The sequence below is a fragment of the Mytilus trossulus genome, chromosome 12, assembly GCF_036588685.1.
Source record: "Mytilus trossulus isolate FHL-02 chromosome 12, PNRI_Mtr1.1.1.hap1, whole genome shotgun sequence".
Lineage (NCBI taxonomy): Eukaryota > Metazoa > Mollusca > Bivalvia > Mytilida > Mytilidae > Mytilus > Mytilus trossulus.
In genome coordinates, this window is record NC_086384.1 from 33,236,435 (window position 1) to 33,259,405 (window position 22,971).

Genomic DNA, 22,971 nt, shown 5'->3' on the forward strand with positions numbered 1-22,971 from the left:
ATATCACATGTTACAGTTTTAAATAAAATTATGTGGATGAGTATTGGGGAAAAAATTGAATTTCTAGTAATAAAAAAAAGTATGTTTTGCCGCTTTTTCTTTACATTCCATACATTCAAAAAACTTTTTTTCTGGAATCATAATACAGTTAACATACGCAATTTATTTTTAGTTTCAGGTGCACTTTAACGAGATCTGTTCATTAAAATTAGAAATGTCACAAAATAACGTATACTATGACTTGTATGTATAGTATACATATATTTTTACTTCATTTACACATGTATATAAATTATATTTTTTGTAATTAAACTCGAAAAAAAGCTGAAGTTGTATAATTCAAATAAACAATGAATATTAGCCACCATGGTATGGTAGTCAGACAATGCCGTTAGAGTATCTAGACTCTTTCAATTTGATTTCTTTGTTTTCAAATTTTCGTTTTGCCTTAAAAAGGGTTAAGAATATAATTGTGGTTCATTCTGAATGAAAATGTTACTATAAGGCTCTCGGTGTGTGTTGTTTCCACAATATGAAATTATCCTCAGAACTCAATTACTGAGAGTAATTTAATTTTACTCTGTATCTCATGTCAAACTTAGTAATTTTCTTGCATTAACATATGGTGTGGTATTATTGTCAAAAAGATATAACGTGAATATAGTCCAAATAAGGTGAATTTAAGCATATGTAGGCGAACAAAGCAATGGAAACTAGAAAATTACTGAAAACAAACAATAAACGAAAAACATCATAGTGGAAGATATTAGCAAGCAAAATCGAGGGAATTGTGCAAATGATGATACAAGCATGAAAATTACCACGAAGCATCATAAGTATATACTTTTTAAGAAATAACTGCTGGCCATTTAAAATTACAAAATTTCAAGATGGCCACGGCCATTTTCTAAAATGGCTGTTTTCTTTAGTTTGAAAATACTGATTTTCCTGGAAATCTTTTCTTTGGACTTCTTTTTAGTAATAACAAATTACCAGGTTTGGTGGATACCTTCCTTACATCACATATTTATTAAAAATTATTGTTTGACATATCCATTATTTGCGCATGCGCGACTATGTAACAAAATTCTTTCAAAAACATTTGAACTATTTACTATATGTTTAGTGTTTTTAGATTTCAAATAATATTATGAATTGGTTTAATAAATTTTTTCAAGGTTATGATACACATGTGTTTAACACTTTTGCGCAGCTGCAAACTATTTATAGACATCAAGAGCGATTTCTATGCACTACCAGGCAATTCACAGGTATTCGATGGTGAAGGCGAAATGTGGATATTCCCGGAGAAACATCAATTGCAACTGCAGATCAGCCACTTTTGGAAATGCCTAACCAAATTCAGTGGGAATAGCCTGATTTGTAAAAAAAAGTTAAGTGTATCGTCATGTTTGGCGGATTGCACATTGGAATGACTTGTTGTAATGATTGGTGATATATGGCGTGATAGGGGATGGACATGTTGTCTTACTGGAGCCAATATTGCAACTCCAAGAACGGCAGATTCTTTCTATGTATGTTCAAATGCACCTAGAACTAGACAGGAGCATCAGACAACCGCATGTATTTTTGCTTGAATTGTTAATTTCGGATTATGAAAGCTAAATTCAGAATAAATAGTTATGTTTTGACTCTGTGGCGTTCAATGATTTAAAAGACTGGTGTAAGGAAATAGATTCATCTCGTCGACAGTTTAATTACTGGCGTTCAATTATAAACTAAGTACCTCTTCTGATTTTGGTATTTTGCTCATTTCATGAGTGAGATTTATTACTTTTCAAACAGTCCATATAAAGCATGATAGCGTATTGGTTTAGGTCTTGGTCGTGTAAATTATGCTCAATCGTTACCGACCCGTCTCCGACATATGACTTCCCTTCCAGAACATCACCCACAGGAGGCAATGGAATTTGAAAATGATAATTTCACTGTACGTAATACCAGAATATTTCTTTCTTATAACACTATTGATCAGGCACAAAAACAGAATAACGCAATTGTGAAGAAGATGTTTGTACCATAAGATTAACCGAAGATCCCTTTTAGAACAAATGGATGGTAGCTGGACCAGGAGTCAGTATACTAGAAGATGAATTTGAAAGATCAAGTGGTTTGGGTCATTCTAAAACAGACGAACGACATAATCAAAAATGAAGACTCTACGAAAACACAAAAAGATTTCTTTAAACAGCTTTAAAGGCTTTGTAAAGTAATGAACGAGTCTGGAAATTCATATATAGAAGAGTCGTCAGATAAGTAAAAAAAAATTACTCCATTTAGGAAGTTGTTGATTTTTTTTTTAAGATATGTAAATAAACTCTAAGATATTGGTCCAAACAATACGAAGATCTTTTGAAGCAAATGCAAAACCAACAGCCAAAAAAAAAACACCATAAAAACTAAATTGTTACTCCGTCTTTATATCAGGATGTCACTTGAAGTAGTGGTATCAAAACGCTGCAAATGGGTTTTACTTAAAACATTCTGCGATTTGTTGATCCAAATTCGGACGCATTTATCGTTGGTGGGGAAGCAATGGTTAATTCCAGGTCACAGAGTTGGGCACAAATATTTGATGCATCGATAAGTATTCATTGTAGACATTGTATTTGATTTTTACTAAATGAATAATTCAAAGGCTGTGACTAGACAAAGGCAAGGTCCTTGTGCCAGATGGAAAGGTGTTGGTTCTGGTAGAACACCAAGGGTTTGTAGTAGTTTTCTCTGTGAAGATGACAACGAAACGAAATTGTTCAGGTTTCTTGCTGACAAAATTGCTTCTTAAGAGTTTAATACAAATGTGTATGTAACTCATGGTGAAAATATTCTTAGCAATTTCACACAGATACTTCCTATCTATTCCCTTGTAATCATGAAGAAGCAGATACACGAATGTTTGTCCATGTTCGGCATGATTAAGAAAAGTGTTGTAAAATGTAACTTTAGGTAGTACTGACACAGATGTAATAGTATCAAGAATTGCATCAATCGCAAAATTAGGTAGAACAAATTGTTGATAGGTTATGGAAGGAATAACGACTTGTGATGGCTTCCTGTACGTGACATATCAAATGTGTTAGGTCCATGTTTAGCTGCTCTTACTTTCGTCCATACATTCAGTGGATGTGGCACTTTGTCGAATTGTCGTGAGAAAGGGAAAAGGTCAGCTTGGCTAACAATAGAAGGTTTTCCAGAGGTAAAGGACTTTTTTTGCTTAAGTATGAAGCGAGGCACGATGTGAATTGTTTGCCAGGAAGCAACGGCATTGTGATGTAATTCTGCCTACAGGAGGTTCTTTTCCAGACCGCATCAAAAGAGAAGCTGCTTGTGCTCAGTCTGATTCATGTATTCGACAGGTACATGTACCAAGTCATGAACACTGGGGTTGGATGAAAAGAAGAATCAATGACAGTTGGAAACCAAAATCGACTTCTTTGACTGCCTTTGCATCTCGTGTCAGGAAATTTTGAAATGCGGAGGCGAAAATCCAGCTGTGTTGGTAACTGTAGATGCTACCGTTCTGGCCTTCCTTGTACGGGTTGTTGTATAGGCAACTATCTGATAATTAGAAGATTAGCAACCTGTCTTTCTTACAAAAAAATATGTTCTACGTATTTGCCGCCATTTTTCAACCGGAAGTCACTATCTTTTTTCATTTATGTGATGTTTTGTCGTACTAAGGAACTTTTCTTAACGTTTAATCATAACTTACATTGGATTATACCTAAAGCACATCTTTCAAGGATTTACATCTCTCGCGAAGTTGCTTGAAAGTATAAAAATTGAAATATTTGACTTTTTTGCCGGTATTTTGAAACCAGAAGTCACCTTAGTTTCATTCATTTATTGTCTAGTGGTAATTAAGGAACTGTTATTTACTTATTATGAAATCTAACATTGTATTTTACATATGACACACCTTTCAAAGGATTAACGAATAATTGTCAATTTGTAATGGCGCCATTTCCGAAATGTGTGGTGGCAATTTTGAAAAAAATATATGGCCAGCAGCGGATTTTTTTTAAGTACCATTAAGTCAACCTTTATACCAAATTTATGCTTGTATTACGATTTGCACAATTATGTCCATAATATCTCCCACTACTGAAAATGATGTCAAAGTCATATGACACCTGTCAGTTGGCGTGTATTCCTTACAATTGTTCCATATACAAAATATAGTAGACCTATTGCTAATAGTATCTGTTATATAGACCTGACAACGAAAACTTTACCTTGCTAACTGATCCATGAAATGAGGTCGATGTCAATTGAAAACTATCTGACAAGCATCATGACCCAGAAAAGTATGCAAAAACTAAATATGGTTTTCCTATTTCTCATAATAAAAGAAGAAATTACAGCACAAAAATTCTTAACTTCTTTTCATGTAGTCACTGAACCATGAAAATGACGTCAAGAATAATGGACATGTGACAGACGGAGACTTCATAACAAAAAGCATCTATATACGAAGTTTGAAGCATCTAGCCTTCTAATTTCTGAAATATAAAACTTTATACAAAGAGTCCACACCATCACTGCTACCATACTGTTATCATTTGGAGACTTTCAAGTTTCAACCCAGGCAAGACAAATATCATGAAAATGAGGTCTAGGTCAGATGAAAATTGCCAGACAGATAGTAAAGCTTTCTATAAGGAATGGGTTTTGCTCATTGTCGAAGGACATACAGTGACCTAAACTTGCTTACATCAATGTAATTTGGTCTTTAGTGGATAATTGTCTTATTGGCAATCATACCACTTATTTTAATTTACAATGTGTATCTCTATTTATTCAGTATATCAAATACATTTAAACTACTACTTATTGTATTTGAAAAATATACCTTATCAGGGCAACTTATCCTTGATCTATGAAATGAGCTCAAGGTCAGATGAAACTTGCAAGCCTTGCAAGAATTCCCTATACCAAATATAAATATTCTTTTACTAACTATATATTTCGAGCTAAATATATAGTGAACTATAGCCAGTACATACAAAATCTGACTCAGCGAGGCAGTAGGGTTTATATTCATATCACATAAACAGTGTCTTTTCCCGAATTTAATTTGCCACTGGACAATAAGCAACAATCTGTCATCGATTCATCATGATAAAAAGCATATATCAAGCTACCTATACTAGTTCCTTGAATCCACAGAGCTCATAATTTGACATGCTCCTTGTTAAAAATGAATTGTAACATAGAAAATAATGTCTTTGATCAAACTTCAGCTCCCTGATTTTGATTCTGGCGACCTTTTTGATACTAAACAAAAAGCTAAAAGTTTATATCAACTTTCCCATCCCAAGATGTCGGACGAAAAATTAGGTCAGTATTTTTATTGTCTGTTAAGTTGTTTCTACATCATTTTCTTTACAAAGCATACATTGGTACGATGTAAATTTATAAAAGATTCACACGGAAGTCACAAATCTCTACCGAGAAACGTGTATAGAACGGGAAATTGGCTTTGAAAAATTCGCTAAGATGACCGTAAATCATCTTTAAAATATTTTCAAGATGACCGTAACATATAATAAGGATGACCGTGATTGGTAAAATGATGACCGTAATTTCGAAAGGATGACCGTAATTTATAAAGGATGACCGTACCTTTCATAATATAACCGTCATTTCTAAGAAATATCCGTATTTGTATTACCTTTTTTGTATCAAATAATTAATCGTGTTGGTGTAAGACGTATTTATAAGACAACATTAGTTTAAACAATATTTATTCAGATAATTCATCATGATACGATATTATACAAAGGAAATAATATTCAGTATCAGAAACAAGCAATTTGCTTTTACAAATCTGTCTCCTTTACAAAAATAGTACACTTATTGAACAATACATAAATATAAATACTGGCATGCTATGTAATAAATATATGAATATGAAAAAGGTGAAAGAAAAAGAAGAAGAAAAAATTTAATGAAAAAAAATAAAAATAAATAAAAACATGAATTATTGTAATGTATACATTGTGAAATGCTTGGGTTGCTATTGAGTGATGAAGCATTAACATCAAGGATTAAAACGTTTACTTTTAATAACATATTTCTGCACCAAACTAAATAAAAGACTATTTTGCTCATTTGAGAGTACCGTTGATCCAAAAAGCAAAGTTTTTGTGTTAACTTGGACAGGAAGAACTGAAACATAATCCAATAGTTCTTGTCTTAAATTAGTATATATAGGACAAGATAACAGGAAGTGAGAATTTGTTTCTATATCACCACAACGACAATTTGGAGGGGCTACTAAGTTACGAAGGAAAAGGTGAGAATTCAATGAGCTTGAATCCACTCTTAAGCGAGCATGAAGAATTTGACCAAAACGATGTCCTATATAATAATACGCTGGGATCTTACTATTTTGTGTACTAATTTGTTTTTTGAATAATGATAAAGATTCACATTTTCTTATGTTTAAGTTAAGAGTGTTCCATAGTTTTGTTGTTGCAGGGATGAAATATTCAGAATATAAACGGGTCCGTGTGTTGACTTGTGAAATATTATTTCTCTGTCTTGTATTATGACCATATGCCTACTGCCTACTGAATCAGGCAATAAGTCTTTTAAATACGCTGGAGTTTTATTATTCAAAATTTTGTGATAATGAGTTAGTCTGTGACTGCGTTGTCTTTCAGATAATTTTTCCCATCGAGTTTCAACATATAAATTTTTTATACTGGTAAGTTTAGTACCCTCCGTTTTGTGTTTTGTGTTAACTTGGACAGTTATTATTTTATTTGGAATACATTTTTCAGCAGCTTCTATGATAGTTTTTGTTATTTCGGTTGTAAATTGTTCAACGTTATTTAAGTTAATTACGGAATTCCAATTTTTTCAGATAAAATGTAACGATATCTGTCATAGTCTCCTGGATCATATAGCCAAATTGTTTTTGACGACATTTTGGAAAGTTCAAAAGACTGATTATAGGACAGTGAAAACGTATTTGGTCTAATAAAGGTGGCCCGACTCCACAGTAATTTATTATGCGAGCATCATTTGTTATAAAAAGATCTAACAATGATGACGACGATTCAGTAAAATGAGTAGGTTCATCTATCATTTGAGTAAGACTAAATTGGCTTAACAAAGGCGTAATTTTTTAAGACAACATTATCCTAAAGGTAGACAAAAATAAGACGTGCTTCAAATACATGGTTCGTCATATGTAGCATCCAACTACAAGCCAAATAGTTAAAAAGAACTAACCGAGCCCCTTTTGCGACAAACTCAACAAAAAACAATGCATACAAATATGGACAGTTCTTTCAATAGACGGTCATCCTTTTAAATTTAGTCATTCTTTATAAATTACGGTCATCCTTAACAATTTACGGTCATCTTTTAACCAATTACGGCCAGCCTTGTTATGATTCGCTAATCCTGTTACGGTCATCTCGATTTCGATTTACGGTCATCCTCGCAAATTTTTCAATTCCAAATTCCCGTTTAATACACGTTCCTCGGTAGAGATTTGTGACTTCCGTGTGAATCTTTTATACATTTACATCGTATCAAAGTATGCTTTGTAAAGAAAATGATATAGAAACAACTTAACAGACAATAAAAATACTGACCTAATTTTTCATCCGACATCTTGGGATGACCGTGAATGCAGTTACGGTCATCAGCTTTACCCCAGTGCCTTTGAAATACCAGAACTGTGTCAAAAAAAATATTCAACTGTGTCGAAATTTTGTATATTTGCTCAAAATTCAGATTTGTGGCTGTAATTTCTTTTTTGAAAGAAAGACCTAACTTTTTTGTTATAAAAGATAAACACAAATTGTTTTTTGTTAAATAATCGGTAGTTTCTGTATTTTATAAGTACTCTAAAAATATTATGCTTTTCTTATTCAGAAATAACTCATATTTATCAAATGTTCATGAATTAAGGAAAACACGTCATTTTTTGCTGCATGTTTATCAAAATTTTTAAAAAATCCTCTATTTACAGTTTTATAAAATTTGGGTAACATAATCTCCCTGCAAAATGAAACAAATTGCTGTTTTGAAAAATAGGGGTCAATGAACTCGTTTTTAAATTAAATCAGTTTGAATGATAAAAATCAGTCGAAAATTGCATCTTTTCCCGATATGTCACAGTTTGACGTCATGAAATATCATTTTACGTTAGCAACACCATTACCTCCCCTGTAACTGTATTGTATGCCCTTAAAAAAAATTGTTTGCCTTTGAGCAATTCACTATGCTGTTAAATATTAATCCTCTCAAAAAAACGTTTGAAGAAATTTTCTTTTTATTTATGAAATCTGAAATGAGAAAAATTACCCCCCCCAACAATAACTGCTCATTGAAAAACATCATCACATATTAAAATGTAAAAAAAAGTGCTTGTTATCACTGAATGGTAAATGTTTTAATTTATCAGTTGGTAGTAAAAGTGAAAATACATTGTATATTGTATAAAATAATGATTTAAGTTGATTCAACTACTATTCTGGACAAAGAAAGATAACTCCAATTGAAAATTGCTTGCTATTGCACAATATTGTGCAATAAGATATTTCTTGCTATTGAACAACACTGTGCAATTGAAAATTTCTTGCTATTGCACAATACTGTACAATTGAAGATTTCTTGCTATTGCTGAATACTGTGCAATTGAAAATTTCTTGCTATTGCACAATACTTAATATAATAATTTTGAATCCTGATTTGGACCAACTTGAAAACTGGGCCCATAATCAAAAATCTAAGTACATGTTTAGGTTCAGCATATCAAAAAAGCCCAAGAATTTAATTTTTGTTAAAATCAAAGTTAGTTTAATTTTGGACCCGTTGGACCTTAATGTAGACCAATTTGAAAACGGGACCAAAAATTGAGAATCTACATACACAGTTAGATTTGGCATATCAAAGAACCCCAATTATTCAATTTTTGATGAAATCAAACAAAGTTTAATTTTGGACCCCGATTTGAAGGAACTTGAAAACTAGTTCAATAATCAACCAGATGCTCTGCAGGGCGTAGCTTTATACGACCGCAGAGGTTGAACCCTGAACGGTTGGGGCAAGTATGGACACAACATTCAAGCTGGATTCAGCTCTAAATTTGGATTGTGATTAAATAGTTGACACAGCATAGGTTTCTGACACAGAATGAATGTGTTCTAATGAACTTAAAATTTTTGTTTTCTCTTAGAGCAATTCACTATGCTGTTGAATATTAATCCTCTCAAAAAAATGTTTGAAGAAATTTTCTTTTTATTTATGTTGAAATTTCAAATGAGAAAATTGAACCCAATTTTTTTAATCACATCCCCCTTTCCCCCTATTCCAAAACTAATCTCAATTAAAAATTTTAATGGAGTTTGCAACAATAACTGCTCATTTAAATACATCATAAAATATTAAGATGTAAAAAAACTGCTTGTTATCACTGAATGGTAAAGATTATTTTAATTTATCAGTTGGTAGTAAAAAGTAAATATACATTGTATATTGTATATATAACAAAGATTTAAGTTGATTCTGGACAAAGAAAGATAACTCCAAATAAAAAAAATTCTTACAATTAGATATTTCTTGCTTACTATTCTGGACAAAGAAAGATAACTCTAATTAAAAACAAAATTGCTATTTTACAAAATTTTGCAATAAGATATTTCTTGCTATTGCTCAATACTGTGCAATTAAAAAGACTTGCAATTGCACAAAACTTAATATAATAATTTTAGATCCTGATTTGGACCAACTTGAAAACTGGGCCCATAATCAAAAATCTAAGTACATGTTTGGATTCAGCATATCAAAGAACCCCAAGATTTCAATTTTTGTTAAAATCAAACTAAGTTTAATTTTGGACCCTTTGGACTTTAATGTAGACCAATTTGAAAACAAGACCAAAAATGAGGAATCTACATACACAGTTAGATTTGGCATATCAAAGAACCCCATTTATTCAATTTTTGATGAAATCAAACAAAGTTTAATTTTGGACCCCGATTTGGACCAACTTGAAAACTGGGCCGATAATCAAGAATCTAAGTACATTTTTAGATTCAGCATATCAAAGAACCCAAACAGTTAATTTTTTGTCAAAATCAAACGAAGTTTAATTTTGGACCCTTTGGACCTTAATGTAGACCAATTTGAAAAAGGGACAAAAGTTAAAAATCTACATACACAGTTAGATTCGGCATATCAAAGAACCCCAATTATTCAATTTTGATGAAATCAAACAAAGTTTAATTTTGGACCCTTTGGGCCCCTTATTCCTAATTTGTTGGGACCAAAACTCCCAAAATCATTACCAACCTTCCTTTTATGGTCATAAACCTTGTGTTTAAATTTCATAGATTTCTATTTACTTATACTAAAGTTATGGTGTGAAAACCAAGAATAATGCTTATTTGGGTCCCTTTTTGGCCCCTAATTCCTAAACTGTTGTGACCTAAACTCCCAAAATCAATACCAACCTTCCTTTTGTGGTCATAAACATTGTGTTTAAATTTCATTATTTTCTATTTACTTAAACTAAAGTTATTGTGCAAAAAACCAAGAATAATGCTTATTTGGGCCCTTTTGTGGCCCCTAATTCCTACACTGTTGAAACCAAAACTCCCAAAATCAATCCCAACCTTCCTTTTGTGGTCATAAACCTTGTGTCAAAATTTCATAGATTTCTATTAACTTGAACTAAAGTTATAGTGCGAAAACCAAGAAAATGCTTATTTGGGCCCTTTTTGGCCCCTAATTCCTAAAATGTTGGGACCAAAACTCCCAAAATCAATACCAACCTTCCTTTTGTGGTCATAAACCTTGTGATAAAATTTTATAGATTTATATTCACTTTTACTAAAGTTAGAGTGCGAAAACTAAAAGTATTCAGACGACGACGACGACGATGACAACGACGACGACGATGCAGACGACGACGCCAACGTGATAGCAATATACGACGAAAATTTTTTCAAAATTTGCGGTCGTATAAAAATCTTAGTACATTTTTAGGTTCAGCATACCAAAAAACCCCATGGATTCAATTTTTGTTAAAATCAAACTAAGTTTAATTTTGGACCCTTTGGACCTTAATGTAGACCAATCAAAAATTAAGAATCTACATACATAGTTAGATTCGGCATATCAAAGAACCCCAATTATTCAATTTTGATGAAATCAAACAAAGTTTAGTTTTGGACCCTTTGGACCCCTTATTCCCGACCTGTTGGGACCAAAACTCCTAAAATCAATCCCAATCTTCCATTTATGGTCATAAACCTTGTGTTTAAATTCTATTTACTTATACTAAAGTTATGGTGCGAAAACCAAGAAAAATCCTTATTTGGGCCACTTTTTGGCCCCTAATTCCTAAAATCAATCGCAACCTTCCTTTTGTGTTCATCAACCTTGTGTTTAAATTTCATTGATTTCTTTTCACTTATACTAAAGTTATTGTGCAAAAACTAAGAATAATGCTTATTAGGGCCCTTGTTTGGCCCCCAATTCCTAAACAGTTAGAACCAAAACTCCCAAAATCAATACCAACCTACCTTTTAAGATCATAAACCTTGTGTCAAAATTTCATAGATTTCTATTTACTTAAACTAAGGATATAGTGTGTGAACCAAGAAAATGCTTATTTGTGCCCTTTTTGGCCTCTAATTCCTAAACTGTTGGGACCAAAACTTACAAAATCAATCCCAACTTTCCTTTTATGGTCATAAACCTTGTGTTTAAATTTCATAGATTTCTACCTACTTAAACTAAAGTTATAGTGCGAAAACCAAAAGTATTCGGATGACGACGACGACGCAGCCAACGACACCAACGTGATACCAATATACAACCAGAATATTAAAATGTTTGCGGTCGTATTAAAATGATCAGCAAGCATATACAAATTCCCAAAACAAAACTAGAGGCTCTAAAGAGCCTGTGTCGCTCACCTTGGTCTATGTGCATATTAAACAAAGGACACAAATGGATTCATGACAAAATTGTATTTTGGTGATGGTGATGTGTTTGAAGTTCTTACTTTACTGAACGATTTTGCTTCTTACAATTATATCTATCATGAACTTTGCCCATTAGTAACAGAGAACTATATTTGATAAAAACTTACATAGATTTACCAAATTAATGAAAATTGTTAAAACATTTTTACCCCATGTCAGATTTGCTCTAGATGCTTTGGTTTCATAGTTATAAGCAAAAAACTGCTTTTTACCCCTATGTTCTATTTTTAGCCATGGCGGCCATCTTGGTTGAATGGCCAGGTCATCGGACACATTTTTCAAACTAGATACCCCAAAGATGATTGTGGCCTAGTAGTTTCAGCGGAGATTTTGTAAAAGATTACTTAAGATTTATGAAAAATGGTTAAAGATTAACTATAAAGGGCAATAACTCCTAAAGGGGTCAACTGACCATTTTGGTAATGTTGACTTATTTGTAGATCTTACTTTGCTGAACATTATTGCTGTTTACAATTTATCTCTATCTATAATAATATTCAAGATAATAACCAAAAACAGCAAAATTTCCTCAAAATTACCAATTCAGGGGCAGCAACCCAACAACCGATTGACCGATTCATCTGAAAATTTCAGGGCAGATAGTTCTTGACCTGATAAACATTTTTATCCCATGTCAGATTTCCTCAAAATGCTTTGGTTTTTGAGTTATAAGCCAAAAACTGCATTTTACCCCTATGTTCTATTTTTAGCTGTGGCGGCCATCTTGGTTGGTTGACCAGGTCACGCCACACATTTTTTAAACTAGATACCCCAAAGATGATTGTGGCCAAGTTTGGATTAATTTGGCCAAGTAGTTTCAGAGGAGAAGATTTTTGTAAAAGATTACTTTAATTAACGAAAAATGATTAAAAATTGACTATAAAGGGCAATAACTCCTAAACCGGTCAACTGACCATTTTGGTCATGTTGACTTATTTGTAGATCTTACTTTGCTGAACATTATTGCTGTTCACAGTTTATCTCTAACTATAATAATATTCAAGATAATAACCAAAAACAGCAAAATTTCTTCAAAATTACCAATTCAGGGGCAGCAACCCAACAACCGATTGACCGATTCATCTGAAAATTTCAGGGCAGATAGATCTTGACCTGATAAACATTTTTACCCCATGTCAGATTTGCTCTAAATGCTTTGGTTTTTGAGTTATAAGCCAAAAACTGCATTTTACCCCTATGTTCTATTTTTAGCCGTGGCGGCCATCTTGGTTGGTTGACCGGGTCACGCCACACATTTTTTAAACTAAATACCCCAATGATGATTGTGGCCAAGATGGTTTGATTTGGCCCAGTAGTTTCAGAGGAGAAGATTTTTGTAAAAGTTAACGACGACGGACGACGACGGACGACGGACGCCAAGTGATGAGAAAAGCTAAAAAACGAACATCTTGATCTAAAATCTTATGGTGACCTCTGATGCTCTGGAAGGATAAATAGTTCCAGTTCCAAGAGTGGCACCTATCATCCATCGTTTTGTTCATGTGATAAAAAAGTTTGTTCATAGAAAACATGCTGTGTTGTCCTTTAAACAAGTAAAACAAATGAAACTGTGAGCTACTGCTCAGTGGTGATACCCCTGCCGCAACTGGATAATTCTAATAGTGTAAAAATATCTAAGTGATTGGTTAGCAGGATCTTTTTACGTGATGAATCTGAAAATGCGTCAAACGGTATAGTTGACTTATATAAATCCTGAAACAAAATTTCTGAAATCCTTATAATGTACAGTGACTGATTCAGGTGGAGGGTTTCAGAGGTTCGAAACCCCCCTTTTTTTAACAATCCATGCATTTAAATGGGACATATAGTTGGAACCCCCCTTTATCCTGGATTGAAAATGGTTGGATCCTCTCCTGATGTAGTTCCTGAGAAAAATGCAATGAAAATATTCATGAGAGGGATGGACTGACTGACTGATGGAGGGACAGACAGTCAGACAAAGGTAACATAATATACCCAAACTTTTTTTAAAGCTGGGGTATAAAAACATGATTATGGGTAAGACAAGTGGAAAATATTTAGACAGATTAATAAAACAATGAGACATTTGAGCCAAGCTGGCTAGTTTATTATGTCATCTGTGCCTGCTTACATTATAAGAAAGCTACACTATATTCAAATTTCTACAGTTAGGACGGAAACAGTAAATTGTAATATTTCTCAGAATTTCTAAAAACATTCAAAAAACAATATAACATATAAATAAACATAGACAATAATGTCCAAATTTCGTATCACAGTTTACAATGTATACCACAACTTCTACAATATAAAAATAAATTACAATAAAATGCATGAATAAAAGACAAATTTATCAAAATATTTTGATTATTTAACATGATCATAACACATTTTTATATTTCGATATTTTATATTAGGGCTATTCCTTTAAAATGTATGTGGGAGGGTAGGAAGGAAAGTTTAATTTTTGAATGTGGGTCAAGGGTCTTTTTTCAGTATGGGTCTATTACCATTATGCAAAATTATCTAAAAAATGGTTCTTTGTAGTAAGGATATTTTAAAAGTCTCTATCTACCCACCCCATACATTTCAATCAAAGCCCTTAGTATGTCAGACTCAATAAATTTTCTATTGTTATTTAAAAAAAAATGTTTTGTAAAATCAAACTTCATGTAAGTCCCCAATGTGTCTAAATCTTAAAACAGAAAATCACAATTAAAAAATTGTCATCTCATCTTATTCTTATTCAGCAAAGAGTTTTTTTATATTTCATATTAATGAATGTAAAGTTTAAGTAAGGGAATGTTATCAATGGGTAAATAGTAATATAAGCAATATAAAAATATAAACTCAAGTATCAATTAAACTTCATAGACCTATTCTAATACTGCTAAATAATAACTACCTAAGTTCAATGTTATCATGTAGAACACCTATTATAGAAAAAGAGATCAACAAATCTTTTATAGAAATAAAGATAAAAAAAGATCAGACTCTTGAGCTGTTCCTGAAATCTGATATTCCTGGCTATCATTAGAGCTCTCTCTGCTATATGATAAATTTCACCAGAAATCACTTCACTTCTTGTATCATTTAACAACAATTAAACTACACTCAACAAAATACTTTTACATCAATTGTGTTGACCCAAGCCTGAATTTTATAAGGTAAATCTGAACCTCATTCAAAATATTTGAATCATCAGATATCTTATTTCCATTAAATAACAATGCTTGCAAAAACTTATAATGAACCAAAATATTTTGCTTTTCAATTGATTAACATGTGTCAACATCATCTCAGCATTAGCATGCAATCTCAAAACCTGCATCCTTTAACTGACTGATGCTACATGAATATATAGTATTGCTTGTTCAATTTGATGTATCAATGTAAATATATCACATGTTAAATAATTGTTATTTTTTTGATGAAATAGTATATTTTGTATTCAAGCTGTCTATCCAATCATTCTACGATAGTAATGAAGCACCAGTTGCCCAGAGACATCATCAGAGTAAGGTCTAATCTAGGGTTTATAACAATCTATTTATAGCTCTGGGGTTAAAAACTAGGACTCTACTTCTGCTTCTATTCTCCTCTCCATGCTCTGAAAAAAATCAAAAATTTCTTGATATACTGTTATTTCAGAAATAAATGCAATGTTTTATGATGCAAAAAAAAACCAGACTAAATATATAAATTAGCCATACTTAGACCTATAATTGTTAACTTTTGACAAATTGTGGCTTGGATGGAGAGTTGTCTCATTGGCACTTATGCCATATCTTCTTACATCTAAATAATAAAATTGAGAAAGGAAATGGTGAATATGTCAAAGCGACAACCACCCGACCATAGAGCAGACAACAGCCAAAGGCAACCAATGGGTCTTCAATGTAGCGATCTAAATAAGTTTTGCAACAATTACAAAAAGTTTATTTTTTTATCACATTTTATGTTTCTGAAACCAAGAACCATAACTCCTGAAACAAACTACATGTATTCAAATTAAAAATAGTTGGTTAAATGGTTCTCAAGTTAGTTCAATGGAAACGACCATTGAAATTATGAATTTACAGTTCTGTAAAAGTATTAAAATCTAGACTTTTTTATCCACATATTGAATTGTATTGTGCTCCTCAAAATATAAAAATTTATCGAATCCGTAAACTAACTATTTAGTGGTAAGATTTTTTGTGAAACACATGTCCTAATTCAGTATGCATAATCTATTGCTGAAACAATCTTATTCATTGTAGCTTATCATATTAGTTGTCATACTAATAGAAACCTATATCCAAACATTATGAGCTGTTTGTTATCTCAGACTGACAGTGATGGTTATTCTTCTAGTTTTGTCTCAACGTTCTAAACAATTCTATACATACCATACTATTTTCTATTGTATACAATCTATTTTCACTTTCAAAAAGGGATCTTTCTTTGTCTGTTAATTCCTGTTTCAAAGTTTTTATTTCATATTTTCTTCTCTTTGATGCTTCTTTTTCTGCTTTCTTCTTAGCAGCATTCTGAAAATTTCAAATCAATATGAGACAAAGTTGTCAACATGAAATTCTCCTTAGTTTTTGTTTTTAATATTCTTTACAATCTTGATTTCACTTAATAATTTTGACATAGAAAATCAAGAAAATTAGTGTAATTTATTACAAGGGCAAGAAATTCTTTCCCATGCTTTAAACTTATGTTTACAAAGAGTAGGATTGCAGTGCAAAAGAAAAACTTTCTAAGTTAATTGATCAGTGTTTGGTGCATGTATTTACAACAACCAATCAGTCACCTTTGGGTCTATGTAAATGATGGCATGGACAGATACTGAGCTCTTTAATACACTAACTATTTGTCAATAATTACCTTTCCAAAAATATCCTCAGGAGGACATCTATGTGATGGTGGTCGTATGTGTGCTTTCTCATTCTCAAGATGGAATGTCTGAAATGTAAGAATACCTTTTTAAGAATAGAAATATCTAAAAGTACATATCTTTTTTAAAGTTGGTATATAAGGATTATCATGTTAAAATATTATAAAATATATATATTGAAGCAGAAGGTAAACAGAGCCACAGAAAAATAGGATTTAGGTCTCCACTTTGTATCATTTTTTATCATTGAATGTTGGTTTGTTTAATGCATACCAACTAATACAAAAACATATTCAGAAAATGGTTTCATTGCTTTTCTATTAAAAAGTCAAAAGATTGAATCCCTTCTTGATATTTGAATATCCATACAAGAATTGTTAATGTTTCTGTCAACATTGGTCGACTACATTATGTTCTATGAAATCCTGACTTCATTCTATAGAGAAATAAAAATTGACTTGATTCAGTCACAGAAATAATCATTTCACTGTAATTCATGCTGACATACCTTCCTTTGTTTTATAGCTGAATTAAGTCTGCGTTCCTGGTCAAGTCTGTCTCTTGTTCTGTTCAGAGACTCTCGTAAATAATGTGTTTCTTCTGTTCTATTCTTTATATCAGTCTAAAATAGAATCAATACGATCATAAGAGATCTTCATTGAGAAATAAACATTCTTTCAACAGATTGTTTTGTTTATTACCAAGAGAGTTCACACCTTTTAAAGCTTTTTAATGTAAAGTGCTTTTCAGAGTCAAAATCTTACATATAGGCTTAAAACCGTGCAAGAAATATCACTTTTAAAATTGCCTTCTTAATTGTTCTAATTGAGTATTGCACTATGTGTGAAATTGAAGATATCAAGTTATAATTAAACAAATATTAATTTAATTAAATTTCAATCATTCATGATCAGTGTAACAATACTTACTGCTAGACTATCAACTTGTGTAGTTTTCTTTTCTGCTAATTCTGTTGCTTGTCTGAAACAATGAAATAAAATCATCTTGAAAAATTCAGATTTATAACAACTGCAATAAGTCCCTTTCCTAACTTGCAACTCATATAAAACCTTTACTTACAGATTAGTGTATATAGTCTTACTCCTAATAAGTAGTACATAACATATGACTAAAAGAATCAGATTTGTTTGATAATCTCATTTTAGCTTAATTTCACAGGACTCAATAAAAAAAAACCACTCAATTAAATTTCAATGGTGTTCATTGTGTGTTTAACTAATTTGTAAAGTTTCCAAAAATATGACGAACTGTTTGTGAAACATGTTTTCCTATATCAAAATAAAGAATACATCAAATGAAATTAAAAATTTTGGATTGTAAAATCTTTTAATGTCAATTGTTGAAATTCAAAAAAAGGTTTAGTTTTACATTTTCTGTCCTTGAGTTTTAAATTCATTCATCAAATTAAAAAATTCTCAGTATCAGCAAACAGGAAGAGGATGACTGACAAAACCAAAAAAATCTTTCAAATATAACATGCCTATTCAGAACACCTTTCTTTTTTTTAACATTTTACATTGTTTCTAAAAAAATTGTTTTACCTCATCCTTGCTAGATCTCTCTCATAACCCTGTAACAGTTCATCTTTCCTGTCTATTCTTTCTCTAATTAATTTGATTTTGACGGTCAAGGCTTCACAAGCTCTTTCTCTTTCGTCCATCAGTCGCTGGCGCTCGTCCTTTGGAATGTGACCTATTGGACGTAATCCTTGTACAGAATCAACATCAAGACAGCTAGCAATAGCTCTAAGAAGTGTCAAATACTGAAACAAAAGATTACTTAATTATAACAATGAATTAATATAAAATATTATTTATTGAAGAAAAAAAAAAAATCATCTATGATCACCTGCTTTCTAAATAATGAACAAGAGGCTGTCACAACGACAGCAAACTGGATTTATTAACATTTATTTGTGTCCTGGCAATATCACAAGAACCATTACTGATGAATGGTGAAAGTGAAAATGGTCAATATCAAATTTGACCTCCATTTTGTCATCAGTATCAACATATTAAAATTTGAAAAGCTTAGATTGAATGGTTCATGAGAAATTGCAACAAGGTGAATGGAAACGCCATTTTACGATCTTTCAAGAACCATAACTCCTGAACAGTAAAAATCAAAATCGTCATTATTGAACTTGACCTCTATTTTGTCATCAGTAACAACATATCAAAATTTCAAAAGCTTTGGTTGAATGGTTCATGAAAAAATGCACGGACACAACTGGAAAATCCATTTTTCAATCTTTCAAGAACCATAACTCCTGAACAGTAAAAGTTAAAATCGTCATTATTGAACTTGACCTCCATTTTGTCATCAGTAACAACATATTAAAATTTGGAAAGCTTTGGTTGAACAGTTCATGCGTAAATGCCCGGACACGACTGGAAACTCCATTTTTCAATCTTTCAAGAACCATAACTTCTGAACGGTAAAAGTCAAAATCGTCATTATTGAACTTGACCTCCATTTTGTCATCAGTAACAATATATTAAAATTTGGGAAGCTTTGGTAGAACAGTTCATGCGTAAATGCACGGACACGACTGGAAACTCCATTTTTCAATCTTTCAAGAACCATAACTCCTGAACAATAAAAGTCAAAATCGCCATTATTTAACTTGACCTTCATTTAGTTTTCAGTAACAACATATTAAAATTTTAAAAGCTTTGGTTGAACGGTTCATGAGTTAATGCACTGACAACATTTGATTGCCGGCCGGCCGCCGTACAACCCCAAATCAATAACCGACATTTTTGTCACAAAAATCTGGTTAAAAATGCATCTGTATCTGACAGAAATATCAATATAAATGCATAAACATAACATTAAAATGTATTACAGAAATGTTGTTGTGCTAAAAAAATCTGATTAAGGTTAAGTTAGACATGTGAATCAAATGTCACAAAGCCTTTAAAATTGATTTGATTACAAATACTGGTTCAATCATGTGATTTACTTCACAAGGATGATTATTTCATATTAGTTATTACAAAAACTTACAGTATTTTCACTAGCCTCTAATGCATCCATTGTTTCTCTATGAGCACTACGTTCCATGTCAGCCTCAGCGTTAACATTAGTCAGAAGTCCTCTAGCCCTGTTAACCTCTCTGTCTAGTGAGGATACATTTAGTATGTGGCTGTCTTCAGACAAAGCCTGGTTGGCTCTCATTTCTGCTAGCTCTTTCTTCAGAACTAACACTTGCTGTAAAGCCTGATCCTTTGTTGGCACTGTAAGAATAAGTAAAACATAATGAAAAATTCCAAATAAAATGTAGATTTGACCTTTATAAGGGCAATAAAAGATGTGTTGAATGAAATATTGGTATTTGTGTAGAGCCTTACAAATCTGACTGTACATGTAAATGAATCAAAAAGGACTTCTATCTTTCTTCTTTTTTGGCATAACAATTGTAATAAAAATCTAAATCAAAAAACCCACCCAAATGGTCAATAATTTGTTTTTAAAATATCAGTTTAAAATACTATTCACTGTCTTTCTCCTATACATATTTTTTTTTATTATTAATTCATTAGTTTTACTGATTTAAAGACTTAAAGATGCTAAAATACTTACATGGAGGATTGGCCTGCTCTAAGACCTTGACCCTTGACCTCAGTTCAGAAAGTGCCTCCCTCTGTCGTGTAATAACCTGTTCGTGTCTTTCTCCCCGACACTGAGCACCAAGAGCTGTCATTTCTGAGGTAATTCTTCCCTGTAACAAATAAAATCAAATAGATTTAGAATTTTAAAATCTAGTTGGATTAAAAGAAACTTGAAGTTAAAAAAGATGTGTATATAAAATATTTGGCACCTACTTTAAATTACCGTTTTTGGTAAATGTGTTTTGATCTTTTGGTATAAAAAACAAGAGGCTCTCAAGAGCCTGAATCGCTCACCGTAATTCTTTTGGTTAAATCTCTCATCAATGATTATTTTGGCTTTTCAATTTATTTAAATGTTTTTGGATCAACCTATTTTCTTCAAAAGCAAAAAAAAAATCATTTTCTCCTATGTTCTATTTTAGCCATAGAAGCTATGTTTCTTGACATACAAGGAAATAAAATATAAAATTTATACTAGATACTATGAAACTCATTTAGCCTAAGTTTCAAAGGAGAATATTTTTTAAAGTAAGTCAACATGATGAACAAATTGTGAAAAAAGTCTTTAAAGGGCAATAACTCCTTAAGGGGTCAATTGACAACTTTGGTCAGATAGACTTATTTGTAGATCTTACTTTGCTGAACATTATTGCTCACTTTACAGTTTATCTCTATCTATAATAATATTCAAGATAATAACCAAAAACAGCAAAATTTCCTTAAGATTATCAATTCAGGGGCAGTAACCCAACAACAGGTTGTCTGATTCATCTGAAAATTTCAGGGCAGATAAATCTTGACCTGATACACAATATTATCCCATGTCAGATTTGCTCTAAATGCTTTGGTTTTTGAGTTATAAGCCAAAAACTGCATATGACCCCTATGTTCTATTTTTAGCAATGGCGACCATGTTTGTTGATAGATCAAAACTTCCGATACAATTTATAAACTAGATACCCTAAGGAACATTCAGTTAAAGTTTGGAAGTATTTGGCCCAGTAGTTTCAGAGGAGAAGATTTTTGTAAAAGATTACTAAGATTTACGAAAAATGGTTAAAAATTGACTATAAAGGGCAATAACTCCTAAAGGGGTCAACTGACCATTTCATTCATGTTGACTTATTTGTAAATCTTACTTTGCTGAACATTATTGCTATTTACAGTTTATCTCTATCTATAATAATATTCAAGATAATATCCAAAAACAGCAAAATTTCCTTAAAATTATCAATTCAGGGGCAGCAACCCAACAACAGGTTGTCTGATTCATCTGAAAATTTCAGGGCAGATAGATCTTGACCTGATTAACAATATAACCCCATGTCAGATTTGCTCTAAATGCTTTGGTTTTTGAGTTATAAGCCAAAAACTGCATTTGACACCTATGTTCTATTTTTAGTAATGGTGACCATGTTTGTTGATAGATCAAAACTTCCGATACAATTTATAAACTAGATACCCTAAGGAACATTCAGTTAAAGTTTGGAAGTATTTGGCCCAGTAGTTTCAGAGGAGAAGATTCTTGAAATAGTTTACAACGACAGACGACAGACGCCAAGTAATGGCATAAGCTCACTTGGCCCTTCGGGCCAGGTGAGCTAAAAACAGAAGTGTATCAGAACATTTGCTCCATTCTTTATTATGAATTATCTACAAAAATAAAACAATTCTAACCTAATATTAAAGAACAGTTTTAGTTTAATTGAGTTGTACAGTACATTTGTTAAAAACTTTACGATTGTCATATATAAAAGATAGACTAATTATACCTCTTGATCAAGAAGATCTAATTGCTTCTTTTGTTCTTCATTGTTCATTGATAGTTTACTTTCCAACTCTATTATTCTTCTAGATCTTTCCTCTATATGTGATTTGTATTTCACTGATATGGACTTCTCTTTGCTAGAGAAAATATTAAAAAAAAATTAGCATTATGTATGAAATTTTTTTTTCTACTACAAGAACTATTTCCTCCTCTAAATAAAATCACTAGAAGCAAAAGCTGATTCCAACAATAGCTCATTCACTGATTTATTAATACAAATCTTAGAATCTGATCCTTGTACCATCTAGAATATAAAAATGTTATAGTGGTCTAGTATTTATGTAGAAATTAACCCCTATGTTATAAGTGTTCACAGACACAATATCTTACTTCTATGACTTGTATGTGCGTTAATTCATACCAACTTATCAATGTGTGAAATGCAGGTCAAAGTAATTCTATTTCTGCAAGGACCATCATCACATTATCCATGATGATTGCACTGACAAATCTTTCTTTCTGTATAATCTTGTATTGCTTATATGAGGACCTTCACACAAAAACTTAAGTATGAAATGTATATCAAGGTGTCCTAAATCAAGCCCTATTCAAGATGTGTACAATGTTTACATATAATTTCTATGGGACTTGAATGATCTTTTAATA

General features: G+C 31.9%; 1 protein-coding gene across 3 annotated transcripts in view; it reads right to left on the reverse strand.

Annotated features, from left to right (window-relative positions):
- Positions 1-14,098: 14,098 nt before the first annotated feature.
- Positions 14,099-22,971, reverse strand: part of LOC134693842 (forkhead-associated domain-containing protein 1-like) — a 39,228-nt gene continuing 30,355 nt past the window's right edge. For all 3 annotated transcript variants that reach the window (XM_063554781.1, XM_063554782.1, XM_063554783.1), the window contains 9 exons: positions 22,310-22,442; positions 20,509-20,647; positions 19,933-20,162; positions 18,465-18,685; positions 17,832-17,883; positions 17,411-17,524; positions 16,893-16,970; positions 16,409-16,549; positions 14,099-15,627 (listed from right to left, as the gene is read on the reverse strand). In XM_063554781.1, coding sequence (XP_063410851.1) covers positions 15,589-15,627; positions 16,409-16,549; positions 16,893-16,970; positions 17,411-17,524; positions 17,832-17,883; positions 18,465-18,685; positions 19,933-20,162; positions 20,509-20,647; positions 22,310-22,442 — 1,147 coding nt within the window. In that variant the 3' untranslated portion in view covers positions 14,099-15,588. The remainder of the gene's footprint in view (positions 15,628-16,408; positions 16,550-16,892; positions 16,971-17,410; positions 17,525-17,831; positions 17,884-18,464; positions 18,686-19,932; positions 20,163-20,508; positions 20,648-22,309; positions 22,443-22,971) is intronic.